Genomic DNA, 27,651 nt, shown 5'->3' with positions numbered 1-27,651 from the left:
AACCAGCTACTCAGGGAATACCGGCACACGCTGCACAGTACAACAGGAGTATGCCCAGCAGACCTGCTATTCCAGAGGCTGATCACCACGAGGCTACCGGAAGATCCAAGACCGCAAGAACTGACGCCGCTGGAACAAGTAGTGAAAGACAATGACACCGCGAGGAAAGCAATGTCCAAGGAAGTCACAGACAGGAAAAGAAGAGCCCGCGAAAACATAATGCAGCCAGGTGACGAAGTGTGGCTCAGACAACCTAAAAGCCGAAAGGAAGAAGCCACGTTCGAATCCACCCCTCTCCTCATAACCCACAAGAAAGGCACCATGGTCACCGCACAAAGACATGACAGCTCAGTAGTGACGAGAAACAGCTCGCACTTCAAACGCGTCACACCCGGACCTGAAAGTCAAGGGACGATGGGCCGAGACAGCGAGGATGACCATCCACGAGAAGAAGCCTATCAACGAGATGGGGAAGAATCAGGAGGCAAAACAGGCACACTGCCACCTGCCGAGGAACGACCAACCCCGAGCAGGTCGAGACGTCCCCAGAGGAGCCGTATGAAGCCCACTCGACTCATCGTGGAGATGGGGTAAGGAAAGCGGTGGGACTTACATGTTAAAAAGGGGGGAGATGTCGGATAGCACACATCGTTGTGTGGGTGGGCCGCCGTTGCGGCCAGGACATTGACGTCCCGGACGTGACGTCAAGGGAAGGGGAGGGGCGGGACGGGGGTTGCGGCAGTTGCCACTACGCAGTTAATAAAACAAGTTCATAGCACCTCCGGCTCCCGCGTATTATTTGGCGCACTGGTCGCCGCGCCTGGTAACCCCGCATGTGGCGAGCCAAGAGCAATGTGGTCCACTTCAGTCTGCGATGGATGGATTACTGCTAGATATTATGTTATATTGATTTATACTGTGCACCGCAGCCATTAGGTAAGAGGGATAGGATAGCTGTTGTGCTCACATGTTCATGCGTGCAGAACCAGGATCAACTGGCATCTGTGCGTGTCGGCTTTCTGAGTGTGCTTTGATGTGTGCACTTGTCATGTCCGGAGGGGTATTGTCCAGTGTCTGGGTTGTTTGTTGTTTGCTGCTGTTTGTTCTTGTGGCATATTGGCTTTTATGTTTGTGTGCAGTATTGCTGGCCCTTTTGGGCGTGTGTGGTACGTGGGAGGTATGCAGGAGAGGAGTTAAGGAACAGGGGGTGGCGAGTAGGTTTGGCTTAGGTTGTGTATTGTTTTATTGTCGGTTCTACTGTGACTGTGAGGAATTCGGCCATCCGCACGGTGGGTGTGTGCTTGCCTGGGTTTTTTGAAATTTTAAATGAAATTAAACGCTAGTAGATCAACCTCTGGAAAATGTGTGGGGCTAATCCGCACACATTTTCCTATGCTCACTGCACGACATACACATAGACCTGTGTACTCTGGGTGGACACAGCCTACATGCGCAGCCCCCCGTCATATTTAGTTGGGACCTTTTGGGTACGATTTTCAGTTCCTCTCTAACCCCCAAAGTATCAAATATACCCTTGCGGGTAGATCCAGTGTGGAATGAATCAAAATATATATATTTTTTGTTTTGTGCATTTTGGCTAGCCTTACTCTGTGGAACGATGGTAATCCACCATCCATGTTTAATTGGTACAATAAATTGCTCTCAGACTATCCTATGGAAAAAACACTATTTATTCAGCACGACCGATCTCGTCTTTTTAAAGAGACTTCTGCATTGCTGGAGCTGTATTTTGAGGTGGATGTGGAAGATGATGTTTTGCATTAGCACTATATTTTTCGATATATTAGCGTCAGTTATTTTTTCTTCTTTTATCCTCTTTGGCTGATTGAAAATACACTGTTTTAGTAACATTATCGATATGTTAGTATGAATGATTAGCTCTGGATGTTTTGTTTTTTATCATGCTTTCGTCATTTGCAGTTGTAATTGCATGGATTTGAAAAAAAAGTTTGTACATTCATCTTCCACAAACACATGGCTATTGCATTTTCATATGGAATTTCAAAGAGAAAAGAAAACACGATTCCCAAAATCATGACTTGAACACATTTTTTTTAAAAACGTGAAAGAAATTGAAATAGATTTTAAAATTGTAGTCCATAAACAATTGAGTGTATCCTGGCTCAATATATTTTGGGTTACCCTTATCCTTCTATCAGGAGCATATGCCAAAACGGCTCTGTAATCCTTAAAGAGACTTAAACACTTGTGTGTTATGGAGAGTCCTTTGTTCATAGTCTCGACCGAATGACAGCTCAATTTCTGAACTCTTTAAATAATGCCGAAGGTGCTTCCACTGAGTCTATCAGATTATGTCTGTGTTACTTCATTGTAACTAGTGGTAGATGTTTCTCTGATCAGTGTGCTAATATGTGGTTGTGTAGGTCTTGTTCTCTTCCTAAAGACCAGGATAGGCTTCATAATGGGAAGAATCTGTAGGAAAATGTAGTGACTATCAGAAAAAGGCATTACCCAAAATAAGTTACTTGCTCGTTCTTTGTTTTATTAGATAAAATAGCTTATTTAATTTTAGCAATGCAAACTTGAAAACAGTGTAATCTCATACATAATGAATACTGTACAGCATGGGTCCTCTGCTTAATTCTTATGCACATTCTGAAATATATCACCCATTTCTATCTAACTTAATAAACATAAAATCACTTAAATGTAGCAAAGAAAGAGAAAAGATCAAGAAACAAGATCAAGGAACAATTATCCATATAATTCATTAAAGATACCCCACATTTTATCAGAGACTCTGATAGTCCCCTTTCTTTGAAAAAAAATATTCTTTATCTTGCTGAAAGATTCCTCAAGCTTTGAAGCCAATCTTCAACTCCAGGTGTAGTAATATGTTTCCAGCACTTTAATATACATTTCCTTGCTACTATATGTGCTGTGTAAACCCATCTTCTTTTATTTTTAGATATGCTTACTGACGCCAGAATGAATCCTAAAATACAGCTGATCGGTACATGTGGAAATGAAGTGCCCAATATTAATTCAGTGCTTTGGAGGCCATCATGCCAGAAGTGTGTGACCTTGCGGCAGAACCATAGCATGTCTAGACAAAACCAACATAAGTTGGTTGGTAGTATTTTGCATAGGCACATCTTCCATAGAGACCAATATAATGATTTGTTCTTTGCTGCATATGCTTGACTCTAAATCCACTTTTCACTAACTGGCTCCAGTACATATCTGTTTCCATTGTTTTTCTGTGATTGTGTGGCTGTAATTCGCTCCCATGCATATTTGCCTCGCAGCTAAAATAGTTCAGATTAAGTTGAAAAAAGAAGCTTGTATATATTTTGAATGCAGATAACTGTGTAATCTTAAACAGTTGTAACAATGTTGAGGGTTTATGCATTATTACATTTAACTTTCTAAAAATAGTGTTGTTAAAAAATTTAAAGTCGCTGGTAAGGATTTCGCTTATATTTACATTTTAGAATGTTACATTCTAGCAAGCTAATTCCATTATTAATTTCGTTCAGTTTCCATATTCCCGCCTTCTGCCAAGTTCTTCTACACAGTATTCGATTGATCATTTTCAACGTTTCATTTTTCCAGAGGCAAAAATCCTCACGTAGAAGATATTTCTTCCCTCTAAGCGGGTTACCATTTTTCCACTCTGATATTTCACGCCTAATTGTTGGAGGTGGAGTTGTTACTGTGAGCTTCCTCTCCATATTTGGCAAATTAGTCTATGAAATTAGATAGAATTAGTTCATTTCACTTGCTAGTTCTTATGATGGAATGTTATATGCCTTGCTGTCTTTAATAAACACATGTAGTATTATTGGAATATCTTTCATCGGCCAGATTGTGAGAATTCCAAACCATGACATATGGTATGGCCAGTTATATCCTCCTAATCTAACTGGTGGCTGAAGAACATTCTTTTGCTTGCGTAAAATCCTTACAAGAGCTGCTTCAGTATCTCCACGGAGTGGGTTTGCTCAACTCACTTTACAGTCTGCAGACCATTTGCATTTATGGAAAAGTAACACTGTAAGGTACTCCTGGCAGGCACCCCTTCGGCCGCTACATTACTGTGAACTCAAAAACTCTTCTGAAAAAGCCAAAACAAATTACCAAGGCTAGAACCACCACATCTAACGCTGTTTATCCTTCCTTTGACTAAATAACCCAAGATACATCCGCACAGAATCCACTAATTGTACATTTTTTAAATACCACAGAATTGTAAAATATCACCTAATTATGAGTTTAGGTTGCGTAGGATATTTTGGCCTGGGGTAAATAGAAAGTATAACACAAGCTAAATATGCCCATGTAATACCACATGTTTTAACCATTTACCCAATATTTTTAATGAGTATAAATGAAGAATACATTATTTTAGATATATATTTCAATGCAAAATTCACATTTTAACTGTGATCCATGTTATGACTCTGGAATCTTTAGGAGATCCCCCCTCCAGCATTTATGTCCAAAGATGAGGCAGACTGGGATGAAGATGAGAAAAAAGTGTTTAAAGAGTATCAGAAGAAATGCAAAGATTTGAATGAAGAAAAGGACAAATTGAGGAAGGTAAGGAAATGAGTCGTAATGCTATAAAAATGGATATAAAAATTGAAATGTTTTTTATTCATCTCTTTGTGTCTGCTGTTCCCAGGAGCTTATTGCACCTTTAATCTTACTTGAATTTAGGGAAATTGCAAGAATTGTTTTTTATGCTCAGTAATCCTGAACCCCTATTGGAAACCCAGAACAGGCCTCTGGATGTCATGCGCTATGCTAAGGTGGCAGAGATCTCTTTACTGTGGATCCTCATTTTGCAGATACTACTGCAGCAGATTACATATATTGAATGCTTCACCGTGTGTGTAAAGGGATGGATTTTGGATCTGAAATTAAAAACAAATAATGCTTATTTAAATTATCAATAGTTTCGCACTACCAGGTAAAGAAAATTGCACTTATATGAATAGATGTTATGTTATGTCATAACATGCTATATCATTAAAGTTTAAATACAAAATGTGAAAACTGCTTCTTCTGAAGTTCTCTGCCCAATTGAGGAACATCGTTACTTGTTCCTCTGAACAAGAGTCAAGTAAAGAGTAATTTTCACGGCATGCTGCTAGACACAGCCTTTGAAGATTTTTCTCAAACATATGTTTGCCGATAATGGCCAAGGTCGCAAAAATCTTTGGACTTGAGTGAACACTATTAGGTACATGGTTTCCTAATGGTCATATCCATATTTGAGAAACTTAGATGTCCAGCTGAATCAGCCCCAGGACAATTAATAATACCTAATGCAGCATACAATGCCCCCAGAAAAGATTACAGTAGGGAGCCGTGGGCAGCCATTTTAGAATTAATCTGTGCCACTCTGCAGCCAGTGTTATAGCAAAGCAAGAATAGATTGTTAATATGAGGCTACATCTTCTCTTAAAGTAAACAAAAGGCCACATTATATTGCTGTACTAGATAGTACAGTACTATTATTACTACGTATAAGACAAAATGAAGGATTGGGTACATTGAACCAAATACTTTCTTTCCCATTTCTGTAGGACCATGGGAAGTCACCCCTTCGGGAAGGCAAGAAAGGTACTTTTCACATGTAACACCAGGTTTCCTACTGAACCATAAAAGGACTGTGTCTCAGGATTGAACAAAAGCACCTTACCGCCCTTTGACAGTTTCTTTCTATATCTGCAGCTCCTATAACTATCCCATACTCCAAGGCATTGATTGATTTAGGATCTTGCAGTCTGCAAGTAACAGTTGGGAACTTTTATTTCAACTCTGTGAAAATTAGTGCCCTGCCTCTGGGAGAGACATTGATATCTTAAGTGCTTTAGAGATGAAAACCAGCAGCTCTCATGGTGGTTTTGAAGCGCCGTTTGGCCATAGCTGGGCTTGGTACAGCCTTCAAGGTGGAAATGTGAAAGGGTTTGGGTAGGCTTCTGAACTTCTCTTTGTAGATCCCACCTCTCTAACACCAACTATCACAAAACTGAGTATTCGCCACAAAGATTCACAACATATTTTAAGGTTTACCTAAAAGGCTTATTAGGAAATGAACACACAAGTTGGGTCTGATAAAAACGGGGGCGCTCCAGAGTCCAAGCAAGATGGCTGCAGGGTGACGAGTCTAATCCATCTGCTCTTACGCCGTTATTAGCCAAGGCTTAGGGGGTCAATCACGGCGGTGCTGTGGTGACGGTGCAAGGCAGTGTGTGGTCCGAGGTGAGAACACTATGATCTGTGAGACTGGAGGACTTGGACATAGAAACGGTAGCGGAATGTGATGCTGCAGCCGTGACCGGCCACGAGGGAAGTGCTGCCGCCATGTTGGATGTTTGTGAGCCACGGATGTGGCGGGCGGCCGCTGCAAAATGAAATCCACACTGTGGCTCTCTTCTCCCAGAGTCGCAGCAAACCGAGGGTCCTGACCAGGCATATGGAGCCATGCACGTGAGGCCGCAACCAAAGTGTGTCTGTGCTCAGGTATAAAGATGCACTGATCCTCTGCCATTTTGGGGCCTCATCAGATGACTGTACTGCAGCCAGCACCCATGATTCAAGGTGCAATTTCCTAGGGAGAGACGGAGTGAAAGGAGGTGAGGAAGTGGGCCAGAAGCAGAGTGCCAGTGATTAAAGAGCGGTATTCCTTAAAGAGACAATGCTCACACCAAGAGGGGAACATACTATATTGTGGCTTAATCGCATGGACTGGCTGTGGGAACGCTGGAGGGTCGGTGAACTAGCCGTGTCATATGACTAGGGCAGGGTAAATTAAGCAAGCCATATTGCATTTTCCTCAGAGGCAAGGTAACTGTGGGTTGCAAAAATCCCAGCCCAGCCCCACCATCCATGCACTGAGAGCCATAGGGACATACATTGTGGGTGCTTCATCTACTGAACACCTGTCTGTGATTTGAAATTAACATAGAAACATAATGAACCTACATGCTCCGTTCTGTATGATCAGTGGATGCGCTCATTGGCACCCGCTTCCTAAACGCATTGGGATATGTCCCTCTCTCCCTCAGACTCTGACACAGATACTCCAGTGTGCTCTACCGCGGCCGCTACAGCTTTGCGTCGCTCTACCAGACGGCCTCTCAAAATTGATGTTCATACACAACTACAAGTCATCCTCACAGAAATTAAGACCATTGGCCTGCACATACAAGAGACCAACATTACCGTCCAGGATATTATGACAGAACTGAAAGACGTTCACTGCAGACTGGTTGCTCAAGCGGAACGCACTACAGACAACAAACAACATATTAGCGCATTGGAAGTAACTATGAGACAGTCGCTGCTGACGTGGATGGCATGATTAAGGAAGTCTGGGTGCCAACTTGGAGGATCAGGAAAATAGGTCAAGGCGAAACAACCTCTGTTTTGGAGAGGTCCCGGAGAATGTGGAAGGCACTGCTATCGATTTCCTGTATGACTTTCTCTTAAACAAACCAAAGATGGAAGATGCAAGGAGATACACTATTGAAAGAGCGCATCGAGCTCCTGTCCCCAAACCTGCCAGAGGAGAATGTCTCCGTATTATCACTATGTGTCTCTTAAATTTTCAACGCAAGTTGGTGATCCTGCGAGCTTACCAAGCGGCAGGCAAAATCCACATTGATGGCTCTGTAATTCGGATCTTCAAAACTTTCTCTGTGGCGGTCTCTTGATGTACGAAGGGCTTTAATCCACTCTTTCAGGCACTGAAAGGCAATGACTACAGATATTATCTCAGGGTCCTGGCTGTCTGGTGCATACAAACCAATCTACATTTGCACTGTTTGAAGCTCCCAAAGACACTTGGCGCTTTGTAAGACAGAAAGACATTGTACCCACTGATGACATCACAGGGATGGCTGAGGGCTTGCAATTTGTCTGCCCCACCTACATGACCTCAACTTCGCCCAAAGGCTAGGGACAGATGGGAGAAAGTCGGCAAACAACCACGAAACCCGGATCAATGGCGGGATGTGCGTCCTAAATGAAGATATATCATACTTGGTGCAGTATGTTTGCCCCATTATGTAACTCGTCACACAGTTTTGGAATAAAGACTCCATGCAGAACTGGAGCCTGATGTTGGCTCCCAATATACAGGGACCTGCTTTGCGTGCTTTTACTTTTTGTGACCAGTGTGATGTAGAATGAGATGAAAAACTGACAATCAGCTGAGTGTAAATCCTACACTGAAATCTCAGTCACATGCGCCTCGCCAATTCACAGCTGATGACCGAACATGGACCTGTGAAGCGCTGATGGCCATGCTCATCCCTAAGCCACTCATGTGGCTAAATATAGCTGATAGCTCATCACTTGCAGTGCGCATGCCACCCCCATGTAAGTTAAGATGGGTCAATTTGTTGGTATGTTTTCTGGTGCCTGTGTTCCAGGGCTACCAGTATGCGGAATATAGGGTTGTTGACCTGTTGGTCAAGCCTCAGTCCTGATGCATGGGTTGTAATGGCTTCTTATTGGGATCATGTTATCCGTTCCCATTGTTTCTGTTTCGACTCTTGGTTCCACAGTTGGGGTGGGATTTTCATGTATATTCCCTGCACTCATTGAGACGCACACTCTTCTGGCAGGCACACATTGGGGTATTGTGCAGAACATATGAATGTGAGACATGGGATTCCCTGACCCTGTGGTTCCTTGAGTAATGGCGTTGATTTCATGTAACAAGCTTAATGTTAAAGGCCTTGGCCACCCTATCAAGCGACGCAGGATGCTGAAGCACATGAGGGATCTTCGCAGGGACATCATTTTCTTACAAGAAACGCACTTAGATGCATTTGAATTTGCTAAACTTTGCGGAGGATGGGTGGGTACGGTGGCCCATTCACCATGCCATAGACAATGGGGCTCCTCCATACTGATTAATACGCGAATTCCAATAGTTATGTAAAACTACTAAGACTGATAGGGGAAGTCGAAGTGATCTAGTACATGGGGTCCTCTACCAACACCCAATCACACTACTCAATATTTAGGCACCGGCCACTAGCTCATCAGGCTTCTTTAGACATACACTAGCGACATGTGCGCAGTTCCTGTGCCATTTAACCATTGTAGGTGGTGATCTCAATGTGACACTTAATCCCCAACTGGACAAAGTGCTGATCCTTCTTCATATGATGCTCCTAAAAAAATCATGACACTCTGCACACTTATGGACGAGCTCCGCCTAGTCAATTCATGGCGCTGTAAAATTGAGAGGAAGAGACTATACTTTCTATTCAAAACAACACTAGATTACTGGCTTCTTCCCTTCAACTCGCTATACATGGTAGATAATTATACTATTTTACCTATGGCACTATCGCACCACGCTACGGTTCTCATTCATATCGCGATTCGCAATACGCCAAGACAAGCACTGCATAGGAAACTAAACCTATGGTTACTTAAACATCCAGACATCGTTGAGCATCTCACATGGGACACCAACGGCTTCTGGCTAGATAGCCTGTCGACGGCCTACACCATCCATAGATTCTGGGACGTATTTAAGTCCTTTTTGCGAAGACTGTGTGTTTATAGATGGGCATTTAAACTGAAGACTTGGTCACCAAGGGAGACACAACTGACCTTGGACATACTGACAGTGGAACAGTCACACAAGCGCACATAGGACCATACAGTATTTGCCAGATTAATCAGACTAAGTTCGGAAGTCAGACACATATCGACATTGTGTATCCAAAAATCCTTCTCAAGCTGGTTTCATACCATGTATGCCAAGGGCGATAGACTGATCCGTATGTTGGCTCTGATGCTAAAAGGCGGAGAACGGGCTCACGTAATTGATTCAATTCGGGAAAAACAAGGCGCTACCAATATAAATGTTAGGTTAGCATAATATTATGAGGAGCTGTAGTCACAAGTAGATGCTTTTCTCCAGTCTGTTCTGCTCGCACGCATACCGATGGCAGAGCTTGACACCCTTGACACACCCATTACAGCTGAGGAGGTTTTCCATGCCATAAAAGCCCCAGCACCGGGAAAGGCAGCGAGATTGGATAGCCTACCAATATATATTTATAAACTGCTGTTCGAGATGCTCTGGAATCACTGTTTCGTGAAGCATTAGAGAGTGGACACCTTCTGGATTATAAACTCGGAAGCTAAAATCCTAGCAAAATGCCTACATCGACGTCTCGAGAAGGTACTACTGTAAGCTATCCATAACGATCAGACCGGTTTTATCCTTAAGAGACATTCTGCAGACAATCTAAGACGACTACTACATATTATAGCAGGGGACGCGGAACTTGAGGACGTGATTCTCTCTTTATACATCAAAAAGACTTCCGACAATGTTCGGTGGGACTACATGTTTGCTGTTCAGGACAGAACATTGTTGTACAATAATCCTGAAGCCTCGGTTGTGACCAACTATCAAATATCCATGCCATTTTCCCTATATAATGGAATGTGGCAGGGATGTCCCTTGTTGCACCTCCTATATGGTTTGGCAATTGAACCACTGATGGAAAAACTCCATAGTGACCCTGATTGGTCGGGAATTGTCAGAGTCTCTGAGGAACACGGGTATCGCTCTACGTGGATGATCTGTTACTATACATTAGTCGGTATTCATCATTGCAACCATGCTTATTTCAATCTTTTTGTATTCAAAACGATTGCTTTCAGCCAGCGGTCTATTGGAGAGCACCCCAAGATCACCTAATGAAGGCCAACTCACCGGTCTTTTCCTGCGTGTTCATTTGACCCGCTGCCGCTGCAACTTCTTCCCTCATCGGATCCTGGCCGTCTGATAGCTCCGGTCATACTACTGTGGCCCGCGCCTTTCGGTAAGGAAGCCTATTTGACACCGCTCATACTCTGTGAACGCCAACCAACCGCAGGAGGATACTACACCATGAGAAATTCTTTCTTTTCTCCTACGGGATAACCAGTAACAGCACTGCTTCCCACTGTGCGTCCTCTGCCCTTCAGAGTCCCCACTTCCATGACTCTCTTGGCACCACTTCCCACTGCAACTAAAGCTGCAGTCCCAGTGTCTTCTTTGTTCATCTTCTGCTGCTCCCACTGCTACTGTCTACTTCTTCCAATGGCCTGCACCTGAAGGGGCCTTAAATATTTAAAGGTCCGGCTTAAGGGTGGTCATTGGTACCACTAGACCATACTCTACAGTTCTGCACCTCTGCGACCCTCTTCCTCGGACTTGAAGTCCCTAATGTTCTTGTTTTTTTTTATATTCTCTAATTCACTCTGCTTGAATGATTTATAAAATATATGTTTAGGGGAGGTTTTTAAAGGGATCAGTGGTTGCTGCTTGGATTTATAGTTCAAAACCAAGGGGGAATCATAACTATCAGAATTAGTGAAATTGATTCTCTGACTCTTACATATATCATTCCCCTGTTGACTATAAGGTTTTTCACCACTGACAATATGGGTAATATTGGGAAGTGAAGCCTTTCTCTGACAACAAGCGATTATGTATTCCGGTATTATGGAAATCTCATCCTCCAAAGAAGATGAATGCCACGTCTCTCCTAACTGAGTCATCCTATTCCCTTGCTGGCCTTCTCCTCGGAGGTGATCCACCTGGCTAATACCATCCCCAGGGTTAGGATCATGTAGCGGCTGGTTATAGGTCAAAGGTTCGAGGTTCGACTGCAAAGGATCGAATGACAAAAGGGTCGAATCAAAAGGACCGAAAACAAAAGGGTCGATATTTTTTTTTTATTATTTAAAAAAAATATATATATATTTGGTAGCTGCTATAAGCGGATCTCCAATCCCCCTTTTTTGTGGTAAAAACCACTTTTTTTTCCTATACGAAAACCCCCCAAAAAATATATATTTAAAACAAAAAATCGACCCTTTTGTTTTAGGTCCTATTGACTCGACCCTATGGCATTCGATCCTTTTGGATTCGAACCTTAGACCGGACACCGTAGCGGCTGGCCACCTAGGAGGAGACTTTAGCAGGGTTTCTGTGCGGAGTCTGCAGGATTCATCACAATACTCACCACATAAAATCCTAGCCATTCCTCCAGCGAAACCTCCTAATCATCTCACGGCGCATCCCACTATGCCCCTCACTCTCTCAATGGCACAAAATGTGCATTATTACAGGGATTAATTTACGCACTGCCCCACCTTGGATTATTATCACAGCCACACTCTTAAATGGGTTGATCAGGACATGGACTGCCAACACATAAGCGTCATGGACCTTTACGAGGAGTCGCAACCTTTAGTGATGCTACATCGATATTGGGTCGCACGGACACATACTGGCTTTGCTATAAAATGCTCCTACCCATAATTAATACCCATACTATGCCGGAATATCGTATAAATAAACCATCGACTTGTGAGTCGGAATTTGTGCGAGACCTTTCACTATTCCCAAGACTCTGCACATACTATAGCATGTATAACTTAGCTAGAAACACTGTCCTGGCAGCGACATGGTCTGATGACCTTGATATTAGATAGTTGGGACGTTTAAGATTCTTTTGTGGGAATTCCTGCTGTCATTTAATTTTAAGAATAGAGAAATTCTATATAAAATAATCCAATGTGTCTATTATACACCTATGAAATAACACAGCATGGACTTGGTCCCTTCACCATCGTGTTGGAAGCACTGTGGGGGCATAAGTACTATAGGACACATACTTTGGCCATGGCCACGTATTGTCTCATTCTGGGACACAATACACAGGCACATATCGCGCATGCATGGTTGTAGATTAGAACTCTCTCCTAGAACCATGTTATTTGGTGCTGAGGAGGAAGGTATGAAGATCTACTGACAGGTAAACTCATGCATATCATGTTGTTCAAAGCCCGTAGGATCGTTGTTCTCAATTGGAAGGTAGATATCTCCCTCCCCGCCCCCTCCCCCCCCCGGAGCCCGCACAGTGAAAGTATGGTCAACCTTGTTGTCCAAGACCTGTGCCATGGAGCGTAGCTGCTATAAGCGGATCTCCAACACCCCTCTAGCTGATACATTTTGGGTTCTAGTTGACCCATACGTCTAGTCACAGGGTAAAATAATTGCATTTGTCAATTATATTGCTGTATCATCTCTGTGGCTGGCATTGCCATGAAATTGTGACACTCCTGCTGTAGCCAGGGCTTCCGGATGGTGCAAAATATGGGCGTCTCAGACCATTTAGGTCACACATGACTGATCCTAATCTGACGCCTTAGCCACATGTGATGTGCAGGACTCTGTCAGATTCGGCCTGCTCTTAATGCATAATACCCTCATTTGAAACACGATCTCCAAAGCGTTAAGAAACTTGACGATGTGCCAAAAAATACAAAAAAACAAAAATCAAAAACAAAATACAGTTTCACAATGGCAATCCTCAATCTCAAGCATCCTTTTCCCCAAAATCAATGCAAGTGTCTCTCAAAAAGTCTCCTCTGATCTTTCCCCAGTGTCACTCACACCCCTTGGTCTCTTGTCTTCATTCTCCTCACAGGTAAAGTTCTCCTCTGGTGATTGATTTGCATAATGAATGGTTCTGCTGCTGTCTCAGTGCAGGCCACCCGGTCCAAATGGGTTACATGTGATTTCAACAAATTAAATTACAAAGAATGCTGTAATAAGGAAAATGTTATAACGAAAAATATCAATTTTTTTTCATTTCTTTTCTTTCGGGGGGAGAGTTCCCCCACCAAACCGCCTGTTTCCCAATGCTTGTAAACCAACCCCATCCCCACCTGTTTTAACCCCTTGCCCCACACCCCATATACTTTTCCCACACCCCATATACTTTTTAAACAAATCATTTGATATTCTCCAGCATGGCGTCTGGCAAGCATTCACATTCTCATGAATATTCCCTGTTGTCAGGTTGGGAATCCTCGGTAAAAAGAAAAACAGTTTCACTTTCACTTACACACTGTATTTCTCCTCTAAACAAATTACTGTCCTCTGGGTCATGCTGCCCCCATCCAATGACTGCCCCGTCCCCAAGCCCCTCTTCTGGCAGCCATCTTCAGTTTTTTACCACACGCTTCAGTGTTGGGAGTCCTTGAGTTTGCTCTGCAAGCTACTTTTACCTTTTTTCGTGTTTTTCGCCAAAGAAAATTCTATATTTGTTCCAAAAGATCATGTGTGCTCTTCTCTCCATCTGCCGACAGCGGGGATCCATTGTCGGTGAAATTCAGTGTCCCTCAAGGGCAAAGATTGTTGAAATTTCCAGTAGGCCATAGGGCCTACTTCGCACCCTCTGACCATGACGGAGGAGAAGAAAGAAGGAAGATCCCTCTTCAAGCCCTGCACCAAGTGTGGGCTTCGAAATGTGTTCGTGGAGGACATACACCTGCAATACTTCTTCTGCCTTCATCCGGACCACAAGGAACAAGTTGGCGAGATATGCTGCGGATTCTCCAAGACTACGGCAAAGGACAGGCACTATAGACTGGTGGCGTGGCTGAATGCCAAGGCCTCTGCCCCGTGCTCCGAGCAGGGGCATGCCTCACCGAGGACCGGTCGGTGCGAGGAGCGGTCTTCTAAGTCCTGTAATGGTGGCTTATCTGTGGGGGCCCAAGATAAGGCCAAGCACTCCAAGTTCGGGTCCACCAGGGCCGCCGCGGAAGCGGGTTCCATGGCAGTCAGGGCATGATCGACATCACCTTCGGCCTCCATTGCCAGCTGGTAATAGAGCTCCTCCTCGAAGAGAAAGTCGTCCAACCCGCATAAGCTGTAGCCTGAGAAGCCACGGACGGAAGAGAAGAAGGCAGAGCTGCCCAAGAAGGCCCAGGCGGCACAAGATAAATCTTTGTTGATGATAGAGCAGGTGGTGGCTACTCTCTCGAAAGCTAAAGGGGCTGACCTTGAGAAGGTGGTTCCCACAGTGCTGAAGGTATCCCTCCCTCTGAGGCGCGAGGCTGCCATTGTGACTTTGACAAGGTCTGCCGGCATGCTAGAGAAGGGGACAGCGCCTCAGAACCCGGTTCCAGCCCTCAGGGTGGAAAAAGGGGGGGCAAGGAGACCCTGGATCAGTCCCAGGCCGTGGCCCAAGCCATGGAAATTTCGTTCACAGATGATGAGGATTTGCAGTCCCTACACACGGTCCACAAGGACATGGAAGAGGAGGACGACGGCGCAGGCCTAGTGTTCCGATCAGCCAGTTCTGCCGAGGGATGTGTCCCTAGACATCCTATCAACCCTCCACACCTTGGTGTCAGAGATCCAGAAGAGGATGCCACAAGGGCCTGTTCCAACAGTCTCTCAGGCACCCGACCAACCGCCGACGAAGAAAAGGAAGCGCCATCTGATGACGCCATATAAGTCTCCACATCGGGCCCCATCACCCCAGCAGACCCAGACATGGGTACGGGGACGGATACAGCCATGACGATATTGTCTGAGTGGGCAGCGGGTTCCCGCAGCCTTGGGCGTCCCCACAGGACAAGGTGGGGTTGTTCCAGTCCATGATCGCCAAAGCCACCAAGCTGTTCCAGCTTGTGCCTGATGAAACCAGGAAGGAGGGTTTCCTGTACCAGAGAAGCGAGGCCAAGATGAAGACCATCATGGCGGTGCCCCTCCTGGACCACGTCGAAGAACCCTTGCACGGCTTCAGCCAAGCGAGATAGGTTGGAGAAGAAGTACCAGGTACCGGAATCTGAAACCCGAGTGCCTAAGGTCGCATCCATCGGCAGATTTGGTGGTTTCGGTGACCGCGAGGAAGCGGTCATCTAACCCGTCCTCGTCGTCTTCAGTCCCTCTGTACAGCGAGGGTAAGAAGTTGGACACCATGTGGAGGATTTACACTGCAACGTCCACCATCAAGGCGGCCAACGCACTGGTGATCCTAGCCAGGTATGACGGGGAGCTGTGGTACAAGCTATGTCCGATTCTGGAGTTCCTCCCTGATGACAAGAGGATGGAGGTGATTGCCCTCTTCGAGGAGGGAGAGGTAGTGTATGATCACGCCATCACAGTGGCGCTGGACGTTGCTGACACAAGGGTCCGGCAGATGGGAACAGTATCTGCCTTTGTCGCAAAGGCTGGATGAAGGCCACAAATTTCTGCAAGGAGGTCCAAATGAAGGAACTAGACATGCCTTTCGACAGAGATGACCTTTTTCAGAAAGGTCGTCAATGAGTCCCTGCTGTCCATCAAGGTGGTGACTGAGATGGCCCATGTCCTGGCCACCCACCAACAGCACTGCTCTTCCTTTCGTTCCTCCAGAGGAAAGTCGTGCATGTCTTCAAAATGTTTCTCCTCATTGCACCGTCAGCCTTCCAGATCCACGATCCAGGAAGCCCACAGAGGCCGTACTCAGGCCTACGTGGGAGGAGGACACTGTCGCCGGCAGGGTAGGACTTCGGCACCAAAGCAAGCCTGAACCAGCCAAGATGTAGGGCCCCCACCCGTGCAACCCGGTGGGAGGCCGGCTGACGAGGTTCGTCAGCGAATGGGAAAAGATCACCACTGACAGATGGGTGTTGGATGCTCTCGCCCAATGACATACCCTGGAATTTCAGTACAGGTGTCTGCGGATCCCTCCAGTGGCCCGTCAGGAGCAGCACATCCCTCAGCTCTTGAAGGAAGTATGGGCCATGCTACGAAAAGGGGGGATAGAGCTGGTTCCCCAGCAACCGCAGACTTCCAGAGTGTATTCCAGATACTTCTTGGTAAGAAAGAAGACAGGGGCTGGAGGCAACTTCTTGACCTGCGACGTCTGAACAAGTACCTGAAGTCTCAGAAATTCAGGATGGTCACGTTGCAGCACATGTTCGGCCAACTGGAAAGAGGGGATTTCTTGATGTCGCTGGACCTCGAGGATGCCTACTTTCACACCCCTATTCACAGGAAACACTGGACGTTTCTATGCTTCGTAGTGCAGAGACCGGACTAACAGTTCTAGGCCCTATCCTTCGGCTTGAAGTCACCCCCCAGAGTGTTCACAAAGAACCTGGCCCCGGTGGCATCCCATCTACCTCTATGGGGGATTCATGTACACCTTTACCTTGACAATTGGCTCATCCAGGCCCGCTATTGAGAGTTGGCCATCGGACACACGGAAGCAGCCGTCAAGCTTCTGACAGATCTGGGATTCTCCATCAATTATCCAAAGTCAATGCTTGACACAATCTCAGAACTCACTGTTCCTCGGGCCAGACTTAGTACAGTGTCCTGCCTAGCATCACCCTTGGAGGAGAGGGTAGTGGCCATTCAGGGGAAGGTGCAGCGGCTGTTGAAGCTGTCGATGAAGACAGCCATGGTGGGGTACCATCAAGCCGTTGCTCGGCATGATGTCGTGCTGCATCTACCTCATCACATTGCTACAGGTGCAAAATCTTCAGGATTTCCTGGATGCTCGCTGAGTACAAGTGTCTGGAAACTTCGCAGACAAGATCACTCTGGGTGACAAGTTCTGTTGGGCGATAAGGTGGTGGGGCGGCCGCTCCAACATCGGCTGGGGCACAGGATTTCAGAACCATCAATTCCAGGAAACGGTCATGACGGACGCTTCCCTGAAAGGCTGGGAAGCCCACACCGGACTTCTGCACACCAGAGACCTGTGGCTACCAGAGGAGAAGGATCTCCATATCCACATCCTGGAGCTACGGGCAGTGTTCTAGGCCCCCAAGTCTTTCCTTCCATCTATGAAGGGCAAGATGGTGAGGATCTTTACAGACAACACCACCACAATGTCCTACATCAGGAAACAAGGGGGCACTTGATCCCAGGGAAGCACAGGAATTGTGGCACTGGGCCATCGGACAAGAAATGTCCTTCATCCCTCTTCACCTAGCGGGAGTCATGAACACCATTGTGGATTCCCCCAGCAGGGAATTGTGCCCCTGTCACGAGTGGGAGCTTTGGCAGGACCAGGTGGACCACATCTTTTCCAAGTGGGGTTGGCCCCAGATCTCTCTGTTTGCGACTGCAGCGAACTCCAAATGCCAGAGGTTTGCCAGCAGATTCCACCAACAGAGGAGCCTGGGAGATGCGCTCTCCTTCCCGTAGGAAGGGATGCTTTTGTACGTGTTTCCTCCATTGCCTCTCCTACTACCAGTCATCAATACACTCAATGTCGTGCAGGATGATACTCATTGCCTCAGCGTGACTGAGGCAGCTTTGGTATCCGGACCTTCTCAGCTTGTCGGTGTCACCTCCGATCAAGCTACCAGTGGTACCGGATCTTCTTGCCGGAGAAGGGGGCACAGTCCTGGAGGATATAAGTTTGGAGGATATAAGTTGCCTGCGGACGGCAGGGAGATCCTCGCCAAGTCCAGGGCGTTGTCGACTTTGAAATTCTATGGTCACAAGTGGAAGCGTTTCCCTACATGGTGGCAGTCGCAGATGATTACCCCTCTGAGGGTCAAGGCTTTGCATATCCTTCCATATTTGCTATCCTTAGCCAAGGCCAGGCTGGAGCACGCCTCGATCAAGGTACATCTAGCGGCTATCTCCCCCACCACCAGGTCTCCAAGAAGGTCTTCAGTTTGTTCTCATCGACTAGTCAAGGAATTCCTCAAAGGACTTTTTCGTTCTTCCCCGCCAGTGAAGGCTCCTGCCCAGACGTGGGAACTCAACCTTTTTTCTGACGAGGCTCATGGGGGGACCCCTTTGAGTCGATGCATCAGGCCCCTCTCAAGTTAATCTCCTGGAAAACAGCTTTCCTTGTGTCCATCACCTCCGCCAGGAGGGTGGATGAGATACAGGCCCTATCCTGCAAACAGCCATACCTGACTTTCCACGAATCGAGGGTGGTGCTGTGGATGCACCCCCCCATTTCTAATACCGTAGTTTCCATCGGAATTCCACCTCAACAAACCTTTGATGTTACCTGTTTTTTTTTCCCTAAACCTTCATCGTCGGCTGAGAGTGCCGTGCACTCCCTCGACATTGCTCTTGCCCTGAAGTTCTACATGGCACACACAGAGTTTTTGAAAGACTTCACAACTGTTTGTGAACTTTGGACCTGTGAAACATGGGAAGGCCTTGTCCAAGGCTTCCATGTTAAGGTGGCTCTTCGGCTGCATCATGCAGTGCCGACCACTGCCGGCCGTCTGCGAGCCCACTCCACCAGAGTGATCGATGCGACAATAGCGTTCCTAGCTGGTGTGGCCCTGGTGGACATCTACAGGGCTGCTACATGGAGGTCCACGCACACCCTCACGAAGTTCTACTGCATCGACAGGGATTCCAGGGAGGAGTCCAGAGTCGGCCAAACAGTGCGACACAACCTGTTCACTTGAGGGAATTCTGTTGCAGAGGTAAGAGTTAATTGCTTCTGTTGAGTCTTGCCACCTCCTGTGTTTGTGTAATGTTGTACTCCTGTGTATTCGTTATTCATGAGCATGTGAATCCATGGCAGACCCTATGCTGGAGAAGGAACAAGTGTTACTTATCTGTAACTATTGTTCTCAAGCATGGGTCTGGCATGGATTCACATGTGAACCCTCCCTCAGACTTCTCTGCTGCTCTTCTTGGTCATACTGCCACTTTACATGCTTACCAACTCTGAAGATGTCTGCCAGAGGAGGGGCTTAAGGAGAGGGCTGTCATTGGATGGGGGCAGTATGACCCAGAGGACAGTGATTGGTTTAGAGGAGAAATACAGTTTGCAAGTGAAATTGAACCTGTTTTTCTTTTTACTGAGGATTCCCAGCCTGACAACAGGGAATATTCTTGAGCATGTGAGTCCATGCCAGACCCATGCTGGAGAACAATAGTTACAGGTAAGTAACTTGTTCCTTTTTCGTTATAACATGTTTGTTATTACAGCATTCTCTGTAAATTAATTCGTTAAAATTGCGGCATGCTGTCCAAATGGCCCACAGCTTTTCCCAGAGGTGAGCCAGGATCGTAGTTTTCACGTTGCTGTTTGGCTTCTGGGCCACCTCCCTATACAAGGGTCCTTGTTCTACAGCTGCCCAACCCACTCTCACTCTCCATCTCATCATCTTTGTGTACGCTCATTACTAAGGCGCCCACTTGGACTTCCCCCCAATGTCACTGACTCTGCTTACTAACACCTCATTTGCCTCCTCCAAGCTCTGCCACATGTTGTTACCTCTTTCCTCCTCTCCTATGGCTTGTGTATCCCTTGCTGTTCTCTTCCCCCTTGTGTCTTATTCTCTTCTCCAAATCCTTGACTCTTTCACACCCAAACTCCCCCTCTTGCTCCTTAGGTGCTCTTTTCAAACCATTATGTTCAGATCTTACTCTGTTCCTGCCCCTCAGCTCCTCCATCCACTACCTCCTATTCTCCTTCAGTTCCCACTTTCTTCAGCCATCTCCAAACTCATTCATTCTCTTCTTATAAAGTCCACGCAGCTACACTGCTGAGGCCTCCTTATATATGGCCCTCTGCACGCCTCCTGGGCTGGCGTGCTAGGAGGTATTGCAGGTGTGTGATTTATTTTATTGGAGCAGGATTGACAGATTTTCGAATATGCGTAGCATGAGAGGGGGGCTTTGTCTGAGGAGCACAGGGTTTGCACGTCCATTTCTTTAATGCCACAGATGAGTTAATGAATGGAGTTTGAATGCAAACCATAAGATATTCTAGTGATTAAGAAGCATTGTTTCTTTCAACTGGATTCTCCGCCACAGAAGCTGGTGTGCTGTGAATATTAAAATGTGTCTTCTTTTTTCAGATATTAGAAACAGAAATGAAAAAACACCAGGCAGCTATCAGAGATGCAAGCACAACTTTTGATGAAAATTTGACAAAACTGTTTATCAGGAAATTAAAATCTGAGATGGTTATCTACCAGGTAAGCAATAACTCTGAACTTTCCTGCAAACATTGATTGATAGCATTATTGACCACATTTAATGTATTTTTTAACAGGAGGAACTCAAAATCAATAACCTTATCTTCTCTATACTGACTGATGAAGAGTTGTGCACAAGAGAAGAAGAGCTTCATTATTTCCTTGATAAGAAACGGAAACAGAAAGTAAGGATTACTTAAAATGTCACCAGCTACCACTTTTACATTAAACAACATTGCAAAGTGGGTTGATAGTCCACTTCAGAGACTAGTTTCATCTCCATTCAAATTGTATTGACGTCTTTCCTGTCATATTATTTAGCCACTCAAGATACAAAAGTCCTTTTTTTATTTGTGGACTTGTCAGCCGTTAAGGTTTTAGAATATCCTGTTCTTGTGAAATACATGCCATTCTGCAATACTTTCATTGTTTTGAGAGTCACCATTTCTGTCTCTATCCCTTTATTTAAATGAAAGAAAGGGCCAATGTCCCCTTGAAAGAGACTCAATATATAGGTTTTGGTCTTATTCTTAAATGTCCCTTTTCTCATTTCCTTTTATTACTGGATGCTGCAGCATTTCCCATTTTAATGGCAATTGGTCAAAACATTTTTGAGAAAACATTCTATGCATAGCAACAAATTGTACCAGTCCTTAGTAATATTAGTCTCAGCAGTATTCTAGAAGCAAAGGTACATGTACTGCAGAACATCATCACAACACGATGTTATTTGCTTTCAGATATATCTACCCAAAAACATGTGTGGTATGCCGGTAGATTGGAACATACTACGAACCATTTTCTGATTTGCAGAAATTCTATGCCTTACTTGCATATTCTAACATAGTATTATACTATTAACAACACCTTCTAATGACTTGTTTTCTAAGATTCCACATCAGCATAATTAGTCCTGTGCATATTAAAAAGTGTTACCTTGTGTAAATTACCATAAGCAAACAAAAAAAGAACTCACATGTTCATTATTCAGTTTATGAGGCATATGAAACCCAAAATATGATGGATATGGGCTGCCACTGCTCCATCCTGAGTCTTAATGAAGAAGTCGTATACCATTTGGCCCTTGACTCATACCAGAACCAGACAGATGAAGTCTGGGAACACTGTGATTTGTTTTTAAGTTATTGACTTGCAGGCAACAATGCAATAGCTGCTGTTTAACTTTATATTTACCTCATAATGACAGCTTTAAGCCCACTCTACCAACTATAATACCTTGTGCGCCACATTCTGTTGGATTATTTATTGATTCACAAACTAGTGCTACCAAGGTGATATTCCTGAATCTAACATCGCTATTACACAAACCATTCTGGGATAGGAAATAGGCTTTATGTGGTCTTAATGTTCTGTTTTATTAGCATAGCAAATCGAAAGCAAAGGTTTTTCCCTGACTTTATGCTGGGGAAGTCAACATCAATGTTCTACAATCGCTGGCGCCTTGACTACAAAATCGAAAAGCAACCTATCTGCATTTTCCAAATAATTGTCAATGCACGCAAACATTAATGCATATGATTCAATTCTATAAAGCTTATTCTAGATAGCGATAGGTCAAGTATTTTCAATATTTGTGCTTATCGGCTTCTATGTGTCTTAAAGATTTCCATCAACAGTAGGACGATGATTATACTATTGATTTTGTTGAATGAATGACAGATAAACTGCATTTTATTTTCTCCAACATCAACGACAAGTGTAAAGGTTTCAAATTAACATTCAATTGGAGTCATGTATTGATGGCAGGGAAAACCAACACCAGACATATATACATTAATATATGTGTATAACACTCAATATACATTTCTTCATTTATGAATTATTCTCGTATATATGGTGGTGTTGGCTTTAAATTGTAGGCGTGTATGTAAAATGTAAACTGGTAGGTTGCATCAAGAATATATAGGCTTTGCTGTAGAAAGGCTGTGTCCTCATTTTGAAAGGATTGGAACTAATTGGTAAACCCACTTAACAATGCAAGATCTATAAGGTCCTTACTCTTCTGCGCATTGTCATGTCAAAGATTTTAATAGTCATTTTTATTTGCATAATTTTCAAGGGACGGAAGGTGTCAAGCTAATCTAACTCTCACTGCACTTGAATTGTGTGGCTTTTCTCAGATTCTCTTTTTAAGTAACCATGGCCTTCATAGATAAATATTTATAAATAAATAAAATATAAATAAACAAAATAAAATATCATAGGTCAAATATTTATTAATTCAGGGTAAAACTGTGAAATGCTGTACACCGGTTCAAAGCTCCAGTCTTAAACGACACATACCTTTTCACTTTGGAACAAAGAAGAATGAGATCTACTGAATTACGAGAGGCGGAGAACGAAGTAGCTAAATTAAAGAATGAAGTTCAAGCTAATCCTTTAAGATCTGACCCGTCTAGATGTTTGTTGCTTGAACAATTGCCCATATCACCAAAAAGAATTACATTAGACACGAATAATGTTCTTAGGCTTTTTGATACAGTCCCCCATTTGTGATCAATCCATTCAAGAGATAATGCCCAATTTTGGAATGAATCTTCTTGCATGTATCTTCAAACCTAGTTAAGGACATCATTTTGTTTGCTGGCCTGATGTTTAGACCAATGTGTTTTGATCTCTTGGATGTATGTAGCAAAAAGTGTTTGAGAGCTTTGAAAGTGGATAAGAAATCTCTTTATATTAATGTTTTTTTTTTTTTAAATTTTTATTAAATCCAACCAAACAATACAAATCAAACAAACGAAACATAGGTCGTCAAAAACAACATACACTTAACATCAATATACTGCTTCCCCCGGTCCGAGCCTAACCATCTTCGATTTCCATTACTGCATCCTGTGGGAGATGCTCCCTCCCTGGGGAGTTATCTGGGTCCGGAATTGGCCCGAACAGTTCCGCTATCAGTGACTTCCAGGCCATCAGGGACTTTGTTCCCTCCAATCCCCTGACATTACTAGCCTCCTGCCACACCATAGTTTCTGCCTCCGCCCATTTCTGCAAGTCCTGCCACCACACCTCCACCCGCGGTCTATGACATGTCTTCCATCCCATGGCTATTCTTCTTTTTGCCAGCACATATGCTAAGTCTTTCAGTTTGCTCACGTGTTTTAGTTTATCAGACCTCGGGAACACCCCTAACAAACAAGCCCACACCGTGTCCACTACCATCTTGACCACCTTCCCTGCCAGTTTACTTTCCACTTCCCACCAAAATCGTGCAATGACCGGGCACGACCAGAACATGTGTACCATGCCCGCATTCTCCTCGTCGCACTCGGGGCATGCCTGTCGACCTGTATTCGCAAACCTCGATATCCTCTGAGGTGTCATATATGCCCTATGCGTGACATACAGTTGTATCTGTTTTAATCTAGCATTTCTGGACACCTTCTTATGATACCCCTGCACCCGTTCCCACATCCTATCTTCCATCGGAGTCCCCACATCAGTTTCCCAGTCCAATCTCAGTTGGGTGATCTCTTTCCCCACTTTGAGCATCAACATCTCGTATAGTCTAGATATCTCATGTCCCCCTTAGCTATGTTATAGATCATATCCACTGTGTCATCTGGCTAACCCTCTAGCACGGTTTCAGGCCATATTTCCTTCACTTTCTGTACCAGTCTATAGTATGTAATATACTGACCCGCATGCAACCCGGACACGTCTCGCAACTCCTCAAAGGCAACAATTGAGCCCTCCTGCCAAATGTCTCCCATGGTCACAAGCCCCACCGGCTCCCAGTGGTTCCTGATTATCTTCCTTAGCTGTACATCCACCCCCGTCAATGCAACCAGTGGTATCTGCGGGGAGCATGGAGTTGCATTGTCTAACATCTTACACGCTCTACGCCACACTTGCCATCCCAGCAACATCATCGCCGGACGCCCTTTCAGTTCAGCTCTGGGTACCCACATCATTTCCTTCAAGTAAAAAGGTGTGCAATCCCGCCCAAGCAGCCTGTGTTCAGAGGTTTCCTCATCAGAAAGCCATTTAGCGACATACTGCAGTTGGCTTGCCACATAATACACCTCATAGTTGGGTAATTTTATCCCTCCTCTTTCGTGGAAGTTCTGTAGGTTCCACAAAGCCACTCTGTTCCGTGTGCCATGCCACAAAAAATCCCTACAAATACTGTTCAGTCTGGTGAAGAACTTCTTAGGTATCAGATATGGAATGTTCGCAAAATAGTGCAGGAGTCTAGGCAGGACCACCATCTTGAGCATCGCTGCCCTCCCCATCATAGCTAAGGGCAACCGCGCCCAAAACCGCATGCAGTTCTCAATTTTCCCCAGCGCCATCTCAGTGTTGCGCCTATACGCTTCTTCCACAGTGTGGTAGATATCTAACCCTAAGTATCGGAACGTATCAACTGCCCATGGCACCGGCAATACAGGTAACCTCTCGGCCGGGATCCCCATATACCCTCCCAACGGGAACATGCTTGACTTCTGGGGGTTCACTGCTATACCGGAAAGACCCGCATATCTATCCATTACCTCCAGGATATATTGAAGATTCTCTTCCGGGTACCTCAGGTACAGCAATATGTCATCTGCATATAGAGAGATCAAATGATTTTCCCCTTCTACCTCAATGCCTATTGTATCGTACTGTTGTCTCAGGTATATCGCTAGAGGTTCCAGGGCGAGTATGTAGAGCATTGGGGACCACGGACAACCCTGTCTGGTGCCCCGACCTAGTTGCCACCTTTCCGATACCACCGAGCCTGTCTTGACCCTGGCCAGCGGTTCCTTATACAAAATCTGCGCCCATCGTACATATCTTGGCCCCAGCCCATACCCTTCTAGGGTCGCCAACAACCATGGCCACTTAACCGAATCAAAGGCCTTTATTGCGTCCAGGGACACTATCGCCATTTCCCCGGTGTGTTTGCTGCTGCCTTCAATGATTCGCTGTAGTCGCCTGTGATTATTCGAAATATTCCTGTGTGGGACATATCCCGTCTGATCAGGGTATATTAATCTACCAATCACCCTCTGCAACCTGTTTGCCAATACGGCCGTCAATATCTTACTGTCTTGATTAAGCATTGACAAGGGGCGATACGAGCTACAGCTGTGCCCAGGCTTATTGGGCTTGGGAAGCGGTATTATGACTGCTTCCCTCAATGACTCTGGCAGACATCCTGTCTCAAATGCTTCATTCAACATTGCCAGCAGCGGAGGGAGAATCTCTTCCGCATATATTTTATAAAATTCACTGGGGAGTCCATCCGTCCCTGGCGTCTTACTGGTGGGTAACTGCCTCACTACCTCCCCCAGTTCCTCCAGGGTGATTGGTGCGTCCAACTCTTCTCTTTCCTCCTCACTTATCTTGGGCAGCCCGATATCCTGCACTGTCTCCACTATTGTATCTCGGCAGTTGTCCCCCTGGTCTGCATATAATATTTTATAATAGTCCACAAATTCTTGGTTAACTCCCTCTTGAGTATCTGCTACGCTACCGTCCTCCCTTGTAATAGTTCTAATCATAACTCTGGGGTTCTCACTCTTATATAGCCATGCTAAAAGTCGACCTGGTTTATCCCCCCCGCGTGCTGCCTCTCTACATATTTCCGATAATTCAGGTTACACAGTCTGTCCCAGTGCTCGGCACATTTCTGCTGCAGCATAATCACTAACTCTAATTTCTCTTTAGTATCGTCCTCACCTCTCAGGGCCTCCTCTAGTCTCTCTTCCGTCTCCCGTAGGTCAGCCAAAATGCCACCTTGCAACCCTTTCGATTTAGCAATAGCTGCCCCTCTTGTCACAACTTTAAAGGCCTCCCACAGTGTTCCCGCCGAGTCTACGCTACCTGTATTCTCCTCAAAAAAATTCCCAATCTCCTCCCTCATGTCTTCTCTAAAGATGGGGTCTTTCAGTGCCTCAGCTCGCAGGCGCCACGTCGGAATCCTTGCTCTCAAGGGGCTAAATCGCCAAGCGAGGATCGGGGGCGAGTGGTCCGAAAGGACCCGTGCTTTATATTCTATTTGTACCAGCTCTGCTGTTACTTCAGACGTAGTAAAGAAATAATCCAGCCTAGTGTGCAGATGCTGCGGGGCAGAATAATGAGAGTACTGCCTCTCTAGGGGGTGACACGCTCTCCATGCATCCACTAGCCCAAAATCATTCAACAATACTTGCAACGCTTTGGCCGCAGGAGCTGGTCTATCCATCTTCCCGTCTGACCTATCTACCCTTGGGTCCAACATGCAGTTGAAATCCCCCCCCCAAATCACGGCACTCCCCACGCACTTGCTCACGTTGGTACACAACGTCCTAATGTACGCTGCCTTATTCTGGTTCGGGGCATATGTATTTATTATGCTTATTTCCCTATTTTCCACTAGCCCCCTCAGAATGACCATTCTCCCGTCCACCTCTGCCACCTCTTGTAACCGCTGGAAAGGGACATGTGGAGCCACCCAAATGATCACACCCCTCGCATAAGCAGAGTAAGCTGAGCCCACCACCACTCCCTTCCACTTCCCGGCGATCATATCCATCTTTTCACGTGTCAGGTGAGTCTCTTGCAGCAATGCAATGTCTATTTTATGCCTGCGCAGGTAAAGCATAACCTTATTCCTTTTCAAATAACTGTTCAGCCCCCTCACATTCCATGATATTATTTTAAGGTCCCCCATAACTTCCTCCGAGTGCCTTCCGCCTCCCACAGGTGCTGTACGATTCCGAGGTCTCTACACGTCTTACATAGGCTCTTTCCCAAATACCGACTCCCTTTAACCCAAAAAAACACCCAACTCCCCGCTCCTCCCGAAACTATATACACGTCAAACTTCACACCTCCTTCCCCTCCCCCCACCCACTCCTTCCCCAACAACTCCCTCCTCAA

At 45.4% G+C, this 27,651-nt stretch overlaps 1 protein-coding gene across 1 annotated transcript in view; it reads left to right on the top strand.

Moving 5' to 3' along the window:
- The window catches only part of CFAP43 (cilia and flagella associated protein 43), a 1,012,780-nt gene that overhangs the window by 740,384 nt on the left and 244,745 nt on the right, over nucleotides 1–27,651 (top strand). Inside the window, exons 27-29 of the mRNA XM_069611745.1 lie at nucleotides 4,459–4,584; nucleotides 20,656–20,775; nucleotides 20,853–20,960. Coding sequence (XP_069467846.1) covers nucleotides 4,459–4,584; nucleotides 20,656–20,775; nucleotides 20,853–20,960 — 354 coding nt within the window. The remainder of the gene's footprint in view (nucleotides 1–4,458; nucleotides 4,585–20,655; nucleotides 20,776–20,852; nucleotides 20,961–27,651) is intronic.

This window comes from Ambystoma mexicanum, chromosome 8 (genome assembly GCF_040938575.1).
Source record: "Ambystoma mexicanum isolate Mex_15411 chromosome 8, UKY_AmexF1_1, whole genome shotgun sequence".
NCBI classification, from domain to species: domain Eukaryota; kingdom Metazoa; phylum Chordata; class Amphibia; order Caudata; family Ambystomatidae; genus Ambystoma; species Ambystoma mexicanum.
The sequence above is the reverse complement of the archived record's forward strand: the minus strand, read 5'-3'. Positions and strand labels throughout refer to the sequence as shown.